The 13672-nt window shown below is 48.7% G+C and overlaps 2 protein-coding genes across 4 annotated transcripts in view; one reads left to right on the plus strand and one right to left on the minus strand.

Annotated features, from left to right (window-relative positions):
* The first annotated feature begins 1146 nt into the window (after window positions 1-1146).
* On the plus strand, window positions 1147-6434 carry LOC107117777. 3 transcript variants are annotated; one of them, XM_015419943.1, is made up of 3 exons: window positions 1148-1385; window positions 3135-3326; window positions 4981-6434. In XM_015419943.1, the coding sequence occupies exon 3, from the start codon at window positions 4992-4994 to the stop codon at window positions 6021-6023; it is 1032 nt and encodes a 343-aa protein (XP_015275429.1). In that variant the 5' UTR covers window positions 1148-1385; window positions 3135-3326; window positions 4981-4991; the 3' UTR covers window positions 6024-6434. The 3 variants fall into 3 exon arrangements, with proteins under 3 accessions (XP_015275430.1, XP_015275429.1, XP_015275427.1); XM_015419941.1 differs by having other exon boundaries at window positions 3238-3326; XM_015419944.1 differs by lacking the exon at window positions 3135-3326 and having other exon boundaries at window positions 1147-1385.
* Window positions 6435-8783: 2349 nt separating this feature from the next.
* Window positions 8784-13672, minus strand: part of LOC107117778 (poly [ADP-ribose] polymerase 14-like) — a 10206-nt gene continuing 5317 nt past the window's right edge. The window contains exons 3-5 of the mRNA XM_015419945.1: window positions 13128-13264; window positions 10915-11086; window positions 8784-9157 (exon numbers count right to left, since the gene is read on the minus strand). Coding sequence (XP_015275431.1) covers window positions 8871-9157; window positions 10915-11086; window positions 13128-13264 — 596 coding nt within the window. The 3' untranslated portion in view covers window positions 8784-8870. The remainder of the gene's footprint in view (window positions 9158-10914; window positions 11087-13127; window positions 13265-13672) is intronic.

A 13672-nucleotide genomic window follows, 5' to 3' on the forward strand; every position in this document is an offset into this window, starting at 1 on the left:
TGGCTGCTTCTTGCTCTGACTGAGGGCTGCTGGGAGCAGGGGGTGGGGCTCGTTGCATGTGCCCGCCCCCCGGGCTCTTTACTGCCGGAACTCCGCTCCTGTGCGCTCCTGCAGGAAATGACCCCTGTATGGCCAGTAACATAAAGTAGAACATAACAGACAGGCTTAACTAATTATACACTCTATACTTGTCTCCCTAGGAAGACCTTTCCTTCCAGGCTTCCCTTTAACCCCTGAACCAGGAACTACAATTGTGTCCTCCTTGGTGTAATTTGGGGGTAATATGAAAATGTCTGCAGTAATAGTTCAGCAAAATCTTAATACAACCTGCTGCCCAAGGCCAAGGGAGCCCCTTTCCCATTTGAATCACCCACAGCTGTATTATTCATTATTATTACCACTGGTGTATACTAGACCCCGCAAGAGGAGCCTAATCAAAATGCCAAAACCCCGGAAAAAGTACAAAACTTGCCCCGTGGCAGGTTTGCTGAATGAGGGAGCAAGAATGAGCAAGATGGAGAGGCTTGGGTGAGATTATGTTGGACTGATGCTTTGGGGGGGGGTTAGTATGAGATTTACGAGGGACCAACAAAATCTGGCGGAAAGGTGAAGGTAGAACAAACTCAGCTATTGCTCAAGCTGCTTAGCTTTCCAAGGAAAGAATTTTGTCAACAGAATAGTCAAACATGCAACACAGTATATAAGAAGGGTAAAAAGATGAGCAGGATTGGAGAAGAATACAGGAAGACCTGAGTCTATGGCAAGATTCTCCACTGCCCATGAAAGGGGGTGTAGGAACAGTTCTGAATCATTAGGGTGCATCTATGGGCGGAAGACCGGAGGGCCTGGAGGGAGCTGGTCCATGGGGTCGCAAAGAGTCGGACTCGACTGTGCGACTGAACAACAACAACAACATGGGCGGCTTATCAGGAAGTAACGAACAAGTTGGAAAAACAAGAACATGTAGGTAAAGATAATGGATAAAGGGCGAGGCGCCGCCTGATCTTAAAAAAGCAGCTTTGCAAAAACGCTACGTATCAAGAACGCAAGCTGGAAGGGGACGGGGCATGCGAGGGTGGGGTATACAAGGGGTGGTAGTCAGATTGTGAGGGAGGCACCTAATCGGGTGCCTCAGTCAGGGAGATAGAAGAAGGGAATGCCTTAAATTGAGCTGTGCTGTGCCACAGACCGCAGAGGTGACGGGTGGACTGCCTATCCGGCCTCTCCGTGCTTGACGTTGAATAAAACCGCCTTTGATCGACCCTCCCGTGAGAAGTCTCCTGCTTGACTCGGTGTCCGGTCTCTTCCACGTAACACCCAGATAGACGTGTGTGGACGCAGGAAAATCCCCAGCTGGACAAAGACATTCTCTGATTTAAGAAGTGGTAAGGCTTACAAGCGGGGGGACCACAAGACTTGGAGGGTCTCATTTCCCCCTCTCCCTCTATTTTCTTTCCCTTTTTCCTGCTTCCTTCTCTCCTTCTCACCCACCAGCCAACCTACCTTCATTTGTCTCCCACCCAATTTTCAGCTTTCCTTCCTTCCCCTCTCCCTGGCAGCCTCTACCCAGCAAAACCTTAGCCCCATTGGGTGACGCCGTTCAATGGGGAACCTGCAAGGACTTGCAGAGGGCACCTCATTTCCCCCTGTATTCCCTTCTCCACATAATTTTCTCTTCCCCTCCTGGTCATGCCCACACCTTCACCTTTCCCTTCTTCCTTCTCTCCTTCCCACCCACCAACAAACCCAACTTTTATCTGCTCTCCCATCTATATCTATATGTATTATGTATTGACCTCACGTTTCTCCACATGGCAACCCAAAGGAACCAGTTTGGTGTAGTGGTTAAGTGTCTAATCTGGGAGAGCCGGGTTTGATTCCCCACTCCTCCACTTGCACCTGGCTGGATGACCTTGGGCAAGCCATAGTTCTGATAAGAGCTGTTCTTGAAAAAGAGCAGTTTCTGTCAGAGTTCTCTCAGCCCCACCTACCTCACAGGGTGTCTGTTGTGGGGAGGGGAAGGGAAAGGAGTTTGTAAGCCGCTCTGAGACACCTTTGGGTAGTGAAGGGCGGTATATAAATCCAATCTCTTCTTCTTCTTCTTACATCCTCCTTCTTGTCTCCATTTCCTCCTCAAATTAACGTTGTGAGGTAATTTAGCCTGAGAATGTGCAACTGGCCCAAGGTTACCCAGTGAGCTTCCGTGGCAGAATGGTGATTCAAGCCTGGGTCTCCCTCATCCTAAAACCCTAAGTACGAGACTACGCTGGCTTTTGTGGGGTGGCTGCAATTTCATGGTAGCAAGTTGCCTCGTGGCTTATACCCGAGCTGATCCTGGTAAGTTCTCTCTGAAAGGCCAAAACAGCCCTGGAAACAGCCCTCTCCGTGTATTTAACTGACAGAACCCAAGGCTTGAAGGCTGGCAATGCTGTTGTGGTTTCCAAGCAATGGCCACTGAGGGCATTTGTTTCTTAAAGCTACAAGTGTGGCTTCTTTACACTGGGGGCAATACTGTTGCGGTTCCCTAGCAATGGCCACCGAGGGCCTGTTTCTTAAAGCTATAGGTGATGCTTCTATTTTGTGGGAGAGATCTAATCCTCCAGGTTTATTTTTTTTTCTTTTTGCTTTTTAAATGTTTTCTTAGCTTTTAGGATTTTCTGCAAACCTTGGGCATTTTTCAAGTTTATAGAAAGATCTCTCTTGTCTGTTCGTGGCTCCCATTTCTGGATTTAAGCATTCCCAGGTTTGCCCGTGCTGAGAATTAGACACACATTGATTTGTGACTGAACAGTAAAAACACAGATGTAGCAATCTACAGACTCTGGTTTCTTCTGTCTTTAAAGTCCTTGCCCTGTTGAACACACTGCCCAGGGAAATGTCTGGTGATGCATGGTGTGCAATAATAAATTACAAGCAAAAACTGCATCCATCCCCAAAAGGGGAAATCACAGCATAGAAAAATCAACTTTTTTTTCTATTCAAAACTCACTCTTCTTGCTTGGGGAAGCCTCCCAAAAGGAAGGCTGAATGCAGAATGTGCAAAGGAGCACGTGGTATCCGTGGTTCCTCTTTGTCTTGCATTAGACAAGAATGGTCGGTGTTGCTCTCAGGTACTTTGATATGTTTTCCTACAGCTGAAGTCCCGGGAAAAACACCCGATGGTGCAAAAAAGTTATTCTAACTGATAACCTGCCCTGCATTCGTCGCAAACTGTCTTTCCTGCAATTGATCCAACAGTCGCTGCTCTTGACGCCAGCGTTGAGAACCTGCCAGCATCTCTCCAAAATCTTCTTTTAGACACAGTTTTGTCCCTGTCAACTCCCTGCGTAAGTAATTGCCAAACCTTGGTGACAAACTGGGCAAGGAAGGGGAATGGAGGTGCAATGTGATATATGGAAAAGTTATGTGGTCTCTGCCAGAGCTGTATCAGGCTCACCAGCTTGTGGAACGCATCATGGCATGCACAGTTTGGGCCTGGGACCATGCCTGCAATGACAAATAAGCGGTGAGTTTTCCTCAATTTCTGCATGCATAGTGCCTTCCAAGGATCAGGATGACAGTACATAAGGAGAAGAGGATTCCCCCTCCCTCCCCCCCCCCCTTGCCATTTTCCCAGCTTAACCAATTCCAGGATATATTATTGGTGGGGAAACCAATACGTATCCCAGGGACCACATGTTTTTCCCCCCCAAATACTGTCTCCCTGGGATTGTTTCGTGTTGGGGAAACGACACAAGGGGGAAGGCTTAAACCCCTCCTCCCCATCCACTGTGGTCCTGATGCTGATCGGACACCACACACACACAAGGGGTGAGGAGAACCCACAACTCACATGTGATCATGACAGGCACAAGTTGGGGACCCAGGTTCCTTTTGCATCCTCCATAATGTGTGGAGAGGATTCTGGCTCCTCTAAATGACCAGTATTCTTTTGTGACTTCAACTCCTTTGCAGTTATGAAAGTGCTAGAAGCCATCTCTTTTACTAGAATTTTGCAGAGGAAGATCGGGCCATCTTCCTGAGCTGCTGTTGCTCAAGAAGAAGAAGAAGAAGAGATTGGATTTATCCCCTGCCCTTCACTTGGAGTCTCAGAGCGGCTTACAAACTCCTTTCCCTTCCCCTCCCCACAACAGACACCCTGTGAGGTGGGTGGGGCTGAGAGAGCTCTGACACAAACTGCTCTTTCAGGAACAGCTGTGCCAGGGCTTGTGACTGACCCAAGGTCACATCAGCAGGTGCAAGTGGAGGAGTGGGGAATCAAACCCGGTTCTCCAAGATTAGAGTCCGCACACTTAACCACTACACCAACTGGCTCAAAACTGCAAGGACCAAGTTTGACGTGTAAAATTGGAATGCTATATCCGAACCTTGTGATTAGAGTCATAACCTTTTAGAGAGATTCCATACAAAACACGATCCTCCAGAATACACATTTAATACAAATTTTAAATTCTTTAGACCTTCTTATCTAAGGATATGAATGAAAGTAGTAAGGGAGCAGGATTTTGTACACTGCCACCACCCATGTACTGGGTATATTCAGTGAGAGAGTGGAACAGAGTCTGCGTGCATGTTTATGCACATGCACCAGTTTCTCTGCACCTGATATGGGATTCAGGGTTGCAAATGAATGGAATTTTATTACGGCATCCAGCCAGATTAATCCAAACACCCCACCAAGGGCCACAGGGATTCAGGATGTTTGATCACAGATATTTGCACACCTGTAGGTTCTCCACACCCACAGTGTTCCGAGAGTGCAGAAAGCCCGGCTTATCTGTGGTTGACCATTTCATTGCCCTGCTGCTAAGAACGGGACCATTAACTGTGCCACTAAGGAGCAGTTGTTTTCAGTATATGTACAAGTAATTTTCTTAACCTGTTGTAATAATCTGTTTCCCTGTCAACCAGGAAGAGCTCTTGATTCCTTTTGCATACCCTTCTGATCTAATTAGATACATCATTATTCTTGTTTCCTAGGAGAGAACACCATGCCCAAAATAGTCCCCAAAAGCAAAGCTCCAGGAGCCGATTTCTGCGGGGTGGATAAATATTATTACATTGTCCGCTCCGACCTGGACTGCTACATGAGGTCAACCAATTTCAATCACGGCAATGACCTGGAAGTGTTCAGCCTGCACAATTCTTGTCAGGGTGGAGACCACTACTTAGCCCATGAGGACGGCCTATTCTACATCATCAAAGGAGACCACTATCGCCGCGTCAGTAACATGAACAAGGATGACAATGCTGTCGTGTACAGCCTCCACCCCAACTGTCAAGGAGGGGACCATTACCTCTCTGCCTTTGGACGCTTCTACATTATTTTCCAGGGCAGAGGCATTTACCACAGGGTCACTAATATGAATACAGATGAAGATGCAATTGAATATACCCTTCACCCCGATTGCCAGAATGGCCTTTATTACTGGGGCACCAAGGATTACTACTACTTTGTAAAACCTCACGATGAATGGGGTATCCAGTATTTTAGGTGCACCGATTTCCACCGAAACCTAGACGCTGTTACCTATTCCTTCCATGGGAGCGTGGTCGCCTTTATCCCTGGAGGGCTGGCCATTAACGAAGGTCCAGCTTTTGGTCGATGGGAGGCGATCAAGACCATCTCCAACGACTCCGACAGTCCCATTGAATGGAACAAGAAGATCACGAAGAAGGTGGGATGCAAGAAGATGAAGATGAGCAGTGTGGAGCAGAACTGGAAAATAAACATGAAAGCCTCGTACGAGTCAGGAGGCCTCGCCGAAGCCATTGCCAAGTACCAGTTCTCCCTCTCTGTCGAATACGGAGGAAGAGCCGTCCAAACCCAGCAGGAAGACTGGAGCGAAGCCACGGAGGTGGAAGAATCTATTCATGTGACCCTGCAGCCCGAAAGCCAGATGTACATATGGCAGTACCGTTTGGGCTTCGGCAACGAGCCTGTCTTGTTCTGCCGGGACATGAAGTTTACGAATGATTCCACTCCACCCACAAGTGTTCCTCTGCCACCTTCGAATGAGTAATGGAGGAAGGTCAGGACTGCCTAAAGGTTTGCTCTCTGTCAGTTGCATTTAGTAAAATTTGGGCTGATAAATTATTAGGGATCCGTAGAAATCTCACAAGCTTAGGATACACTTTAGCTGTTAGGTAAATAGAGAAAGCCAAGCTAAACATTAAGTTGGGGTATGATTTTTTTTTTAATTATTATTTTGACCGTTGTCTAATTCTTGAGTGCTTCTCGCTGTCCTGCGTAGTATGAAGACCCAGAACCATCACTCCTCAAGTCTGGTTTCCTTCTGATTAGAGGCTTCCCATTCCTTCATGATATTTCCGGTATTTACACTTATGCAGGAAGGCAAAGTGGTGTGGTGCAGGTGTACAGTCCAGCAGGGGTCATTTCGTAGAAAAAGAGGTGCAGGAGCTCATTAGCATAACTCATTAGCATAACATATTTGCATATGCCACACCCCCTGACATCACCGGAAGTGTGTCAGAAGGCAACACCCACCGCTTAGGCTCCACTGGACAGTTTTGGATTGCTAGCTATTGTGTGTGTGGGGGGGGAACGTGCAGATCTGTCCTCGCAGAGGAGGGAGAGCTTGTACCTGAATAAAACTTGGTCTTAAAGGTGCCACGGGACTGTTTTGGACTGGGGGGCCGGGGGGGGGCTCTGCAACTTACCTGGCTGCTTCTTGCTCTGACTGAGGGCTGCTGGGAGCAGGGGGCGGGGCTTGTTGCATGTGCCCGCCCCCCGGGCTCTTTACTGCCGGACCTCCGTTCCTGTGCGCTCCTGCAGGAAATGACCCTGCAGTCCAGTCTCCATATACATCATCCCGATAGACCGATAAATGTTCTCCCCCTCCACACATGCCTTGTTTGCCAAATTTTTCCTTCTGTAACCTTTAGTTTGTTACTGTGTTGGTCAGCAAATAAAATTAAACCAAGTATTTTTGGACAAGAAACATAGGGTGGTGTATACTTCATACTTATTCTTTTGAGAAACCCTGTCGAACTGTAAGATTCTTTATACATACATTTTCAAAGCATGAATGCCTTGTGGCCCCCTAACCCAGAGTTATTTGGGAGACATTTAGGCACAGCTGCCCCATACGGTGTCGAAATTCCTGGGTTTCATTTCAGTCCAAGCCTGAGGCCCTGGGACAGCTGCTGCTGGTCTGAGTAAACAGTACTGACCTTGAAGGACCAATGGTCTTGTTCAGCAGAAGGCCGCTTCTGGCCTATTGGGGAATTGATTTGAAAAAACAAACAAACCATGGAGCATTTGGGTGACCACAATCAAAGAATCCATACTAGCTGAGCGTGTTTGTGGGGGGTTGTACTTCAAAGAAAATAATTTCTCTCTCTCTCTCTCTCTCTTGGGAAGCGGAATGTCTTGGCTGGTCCAAAAGAACCAGGGCCTACTACATTGTAAAGCCCAAACACTTCTCAGTAGGACATTCCCCCCCCCCCGAACTCTCTCATATTAAGTAAGTTAGAAGAGTCAACATTCTGTAACCAGAATGCCAGTGTGGTGTAGTGATTAAGAGCTCCGGATTCTAATCTAGAGAACCAGGCTTGATTCTCCACTCCTCTTCCACATGAAGCCAGCTGGGTGGCCTTGGGCCAGTCTCAGAACTCTCTCAGCCCCACCTACCTCACAAGGTGCCAGTTGTGGAGAGAGGAAGGGAAGGAGATTATGAACTGCTTTGAGACACATGAGGCCTGCTGGGTGGCCTTGGGCCAGTCACAGCTCACTCACAGCTCTCTCAGCCCCACCTGATTCACAAGGTGCCAGTTGTGGAGAGAGGAAGGGAAGGAGATTATGAACTGCTTTGAGACACATGAGGCCTGCTGGGAGGACTTGGGCCAGTCACAGCTCTCTCAGAGCTCTTTCAGCCCCACCTGCCTCACAAGGTGCCAGTTGTGGAGAGAGGAAGGGAAGGATATTATGAACTGCTTTGAGACACATGAGGCCTGCTGGGAGGCCTTGGGCCAGTCACAGCTCTCTCAGAGCTCTCTCAGCCCCACCTACCTCACAAGGTGCCTGTTGTGGGGAGAGGAAGGGAAGGCGATTGTAAGGCACTCTTGCGTCTCCTTAGTGTACAGAAAAGCAGGTATAAAAACCAACTCCTCTTACTATCTTCATACCATTATATTGCTAGGACAGTTTCCAAATTGAAATACACACATACCCCATTTTGAAGGGAAAGCAGCAGAGAGGCTTGGTGGGAAAGAAAATAGCTTTTCCCCATAGGGCTACAATTAGGGTTGCCAGCTTCAGGTTGGGAAATAGCTGGAGATTTGAGGGGTGGAGGCCTGAGGAGGGCGAGGAGACAGGAGGCCCCTCAGCAGGGAAGAATGCCATACAGTCCACCCTCCAAAGCAGCCATTTTCTCCAGGGAAACTGACCTCTGGAGATCAGTTGTAATAGCAGGAGATCTCCAGGTGCCACCTGGAGGGTGGCAACCCTATTAATGAAAAGTTGTGCTTGTGAAAACATCCACTCAAAACTTACAGACGGCTTATCTAATTCCAGCCCTCAAAGAATGAGGAGATATTATACCACGGACAGCAGGTGGGAGGACCATCAACTTTGGCAGCAAGTAATGAAATGTTTGCTTCCGTGTTTAATGACAAACAACCAAAAGAAAGTTTGGTGTCCCCACCCCAACACCCCCACCCCAAACAAAAACCCAACACCTGAAATTTTCACACTATTTTCTCTTTCCCATTTAGGAAAGAGATTTATTGTCTTAAAACCAAACCCTTTCCAGGTTCCGGCCTGGAATGTCCTCCTTTTCGAACCCTGAGTTCAGCATAAAGCAGTGTCTGCATTCAGTCCTGTCCCCTCCGTTCCCTCGCAGCCGCTGTCAGGGGGGTGACCCACAGAAAGTGATCAGGTATTCGGGGTAGGCGTGGTCATCAAAGAAAGTCACGAAGGTGGCTGGCTTGCTGAGGACATCCACCAGACTGTCATACCGGCCTTTCCCCCCGGGCTTCATGGGTGGGAGGACCATCTTTTCTCCCCCGCCCGTGTACTCTCCGGTCAGGACTCGAGTCTGGAACACAAACCGGTGCCCCTCGGAATCGGGTTTGGCGTAGAAAGCAGAACGGTCGGCATTCTTTGCAAAATAAATGCCCTGGCCGTAGAGGCCCACTACAAAGAAACAGAAGCGAGAGAGAGGATCACACATTTGGGCATGGCCAGAGCAGAGCCAGCTACGGGTTTGAGGAAAGGTGCAGGGGAACAGCTGTAGACCATATCGCTACACCCTATAAGAAGGGTGCTCGACATGGTGCCCACGAGTACTGTGATGCCTGCTGACACCGTTCCTGGTGTCTACCAAGTGTTTTTAGAATATAGACAGGGCCAGGTAGGGCTTTTGCCCAGGAGGTCTTCTGATTGGCCTTTGGAGACTGGCTGCCACCACCACACAAATATCTTGAATGCGTAACTGAGGGTTAGTTGTGCATATGCAAGACAATGTTTTCAAACAATATGTTTGTGTTTAATGGAATCCTGTTAAGCAGAACTAGTGGGGTTACGCATGACCTCTGTCCCCTTCTGTGCCTGGCTCTGCCTCTTGTGGCAGCCATTTTGTAGCGGTGTCCACCATCCGACGCTAAAATTCCAAAAATGCCCCCAGGCTGAAAAAGGTTGGGGGCTCCAGCCCCCCATAAGGCAGTGTTAAGAGCTGCTTTTGGACATTTCCAATTGCTGTCTCTGTCTGTCTTTGTAGGTAGTGATTAGCCTACAACTTGGGAGACCTGTGTTCCAATCCCTGCTCAGCATTCTGTCACCCTAAACTACCTTGCAGAGTTATTGCGAAGGTAAAGTGGAGAGGAGAACCACATATGCCACATACAAAAGTGACAAAACTGTGACAAATGAACAGAAAGTGCTCTTCGTGTTTCTCGGCTTCCCAGCCCCTGGAGAAAAGTATAAAATGGACATTTAGAATAGATACTTCCTGAAGATATATTTTTTTTTAACAACTCAACTGCAAATGAGTGCAAAAGCGGATTTTTACTAGCTGGTAGAGGGGTGGAACCCCAGAGTGACTCTGCTCTATAATCTGTATGCAATGCAACACGAGGAAGGAAACTGAAACTCTACACGTGAACAACTTTGCTTGTAGCTGGATCAGCCGGCCACACAAGATCTGAGCTCACCTCCATTGGATAGAAGTTCAGAGACCAAAGGGCGCACAGAGTCCCTGACAAGCTCTCTATCTTTATGAACATAAGAACATAAGAGATGCCAATGTTGGATCAGGCCAAAGGCCCATCCAGTCCAACACTCTGTATCACACAGTGGCCAGAAATACCAGTGCCATCAGGAGGTCCACCAGTGGGGCCAGGACATTAGAAGCCCTCCCACTGTTGACCCCCCCAAGCACCAAGATGACAGAGCATCACTTGCCCCAGAGTCCCTCTCAATACCTTATTGCTAATAGCCACTAATGGACCTCGGCTCCATATGCCTATCTAATTCCCTTTTGAAGCTGTCCATGCTTGTAGCCGCCACCACTTCCTGTGGCAGTGAATTCCAAGTGTTAATCACTCTTTGGGTGAAGAAGGACTTCCTTTTATCCGTTTTAACCCGAGAAGCCCTTGTCTCTCTTTGGCATTGGCAGAACTCTAGGCCAACCGCCTCCTCCGTGCCTACCCCAAACATAGTATTCTCCTCCCGCTGCCTTCTACCCTCCCCTCTCAGGCCTTCTTCGAGTAGCCCTTCCAAGAAGAGAGTGCAAGAGTGATAGGGACACACAAGCCAGTTTCTCCCTCCTGCCCCTTAACAAAAAATAATGAGTTGTCAGTCGGTCTCAGACCCTTCCGAGGATCCTTTCCATTTCTGGTCTCAGCTGGTCCCGGAGTCTGGGGCCTGAGTGAGACTTCGCCAGCCTAGCTTACCCTTCCTGCAGGCACTCTTGAAACCAATCTCTTGAATGGAACGCGAGTTCTCCGGGCACGTCCCATGGTAGAGGATCCGCTCATTCTGCACCCCTTCCGGATTCTTCTTATCCATCCAGCTGCGTTTCCAGCAATAGGACACCCACAGGTAGCGATTCTGGATTCTCTCCACCTGCGTGGGACCCACAGGGAGATGGGTGGGTGGTTTGCTCTGATGTATTTATGTGCACTTCAGAGAGCAGGCGGCATAGTGGAAATCACCTCGAAAAGGCCAAAGTAAGCCACAATTGGTGGATTCCCACGTTGTCCCCAAAGCTGCATGGAAATGGCAGTTCAGGAACTGGGCGTGACATCAGTTTAGTTTTTGGCCCAATCTGCATCTAGCCTTTGCTCCGCTGTTTTACCAAACACACACTGGAACAGAAATCCCCCTCTGCGTTGCATGCCACTTTCGCTCTGATTGATTGTCGGATTTTGTGGCAGTGTCCAGACTTTCACTTTGTTGGATCTCTCGGCTTTATGGCAGCCATCTGCATAGATTTACGGCCGTTTTATGGCCATTCAGGGGTGACTCTGCAGTCAGTATGGCGTTGACCCCGGGGTGTCTGAATGTGGTTTTGAGCCCCATCTTTTTCTGTTCCAGTGTGGGTTTGGTAAAACAACGGAGCAAATGTTCGATGCAGAGTGGGCCTTTGGGGGCATTCGTTCAGGAAGAGAACTCATGCTTTGCAGGCAGGATAGGGTTGCCAAGTCCATCTTCCACCCCCAGCGGGGGACTTCGGGGGCGTTCCTGGAGGGGGTGGGGCATCCCCAACGTGATGACGTCACGTTGGGGACGTCTGCCGCCCCCGCACCCGCCCGTGCGCCGGATCTCCAGAAACGCAGGTTTCCCTGCACTTAAAGTAGCCGGCAGCCGGCGTTTCCCCTTTAAGAGCAGCTGCGTTTCCCTTTTAAGAACGAAGCTGGCTTTCCCCTGCAAGCTTGCGGAGTTTGCGCTTGGGATGAAACACGGGTTGCACACACTTAAAGGGAGAGAGATGGGTGGCTGTGGGTGTTGGGCTTCCCCCCAAAACGGAGGACCCCTGGCAAACCGGGGGGTTTGGCAACCCTAAGGCAGGAGGGTCCAACTTCATTCCCTGGCATCTCCAATGGAGACTCCATCTGCATATTAAAAACCTCAGGCTGGGGGAAACAACATGAAGGTCCTGCAGTGTCTTCCCTCCGAGATGCCTGGTGGCTCTTTTCTGTTTGTGACCACAGCATGCAGGAAGAGGCGGTATTAGACTCTAGTCTAGCCACTTCTGTTTTCCCATCCGCAAACTGCCACAGCAGGCTTGAAAACAGCAGTGGGGGAAGAGGTTAAAGCTGCTTCTCCCTACGTGCTGTGGACACAAACGGAATAATAATTGATTAATATTGTATGGCATTGTGTGTAGTAAAGTCAGGAGATCCTAAGATAGTCTGGTGGGCCAGACGTTCTAGCTCTTTTAGTGTTATGCACCACTAGGTGGTGAGCCAGACTTGTTTTTAAGGCAAGAGATGCTTCAGAGGTGGTTTGCCATTGCCTGCCTCTGTGTCACAACCCTGGAATTCCTTGGAGGTCGCCCATCCAAATACTAGCCAGGGCCGACTCTGCTTAGCTTCCGAGATCTGATGGGATCGGGCTATCCAGGTCAAACAGAAAAGAGGCACTGTGCGTCTGGGAGACTCAGGGCTCTTTTTGTAGAAAAAGCCCAGCAGGAACGCATTAGCATAATAGGCCACACCCAACAACAGAAACTCATTAGCATATCCAGCCACACCCACAAAAGCATAACTCATTAGCATATTAGGCTACACCCCCATGTTACCAGAAGGATAGTCATCCAGCCACACCCACCTTTTGCTTCTTATTCTGTTTACCTTGTTTGTGGTCAAAACCCAGGGCTTTTTTTGTAGCAGGAACTCCTTTGTATGTTAGGCCACACACCCCTAATGTAGCCAATCCTAATGAGTTTCTGCTGTTGGGTGTGGCCTATTATGCTAATGAGTTCCTGCTGGGCGTGGTCAACTTGGGAGCCAGCCGGAACTCTGTTCCTGTGCGTTCCTGCCCAAAAATAGCCCTGGGGAGACACAAAACTCCCATCGCCTTTGGGATCGCAAAGTCCTCTTTTGACTTTAAAACAAAGCTCCTCCTCCTTAACGTGAGAGTTTCTGACGCAATCGTGGCTCACTTTTAGAATTTTGAAGCCACCGCCAGTCCGAATGAAATTCTTTACAATGTCCTGATATTCTTCCGAGCTTTTCTGGAGTTCCACTTTCTTCACCAGACACTGATCCATAGCTTCCCAGTGCGGGGCGATATTCTTGTCTGCAACGAGAGCAACATTTTATTTTTATTTTTTATTTATTTGGGATTTATATCCCGCCCTACCCAAATGGCTCAGGGTGGCTGGCAAGCGGCAATGCCGAATAAAAACAATAAAACAATGTTATATACATAATAAAATTCGGTGCCCTACTATTCTACATTAAATCCCCCAAGATATGCAACATCCCACATTGATAGCCACTTTTATTAAATGGCGTGAGTGCCAGGAGTGATATTTTTCCCATCTCTTTTTCCCAGGGTGGCATCTACTCCCCCCAGTAATAGGGGGTAGATGATAAGATGGTATCTCAGTGGTGGAATAGTGGCGGCGGCGGCGGCTCCTACTCAAAAGCCTGGCGGAAGAGCTCCGTCTTGCAGGCCCTGCAGAACTGTATAAGCTCCCACAGG

This window comes from Gekko japonicus, unplaced genomic scaffold (assembly GCF_001447785.1).
Source record: "Gekko japonicus isolate JY-2015 unplaced genomic scaffold, Gekko_japonicus_V1.1 scaffold3888, whole genome shotgun sequence".
NCBI lineage: Eukaryota > Metazoa > Chordata > Lepidosauria > Squamata > Gekkonidae > Gekko > Gekko japonicus.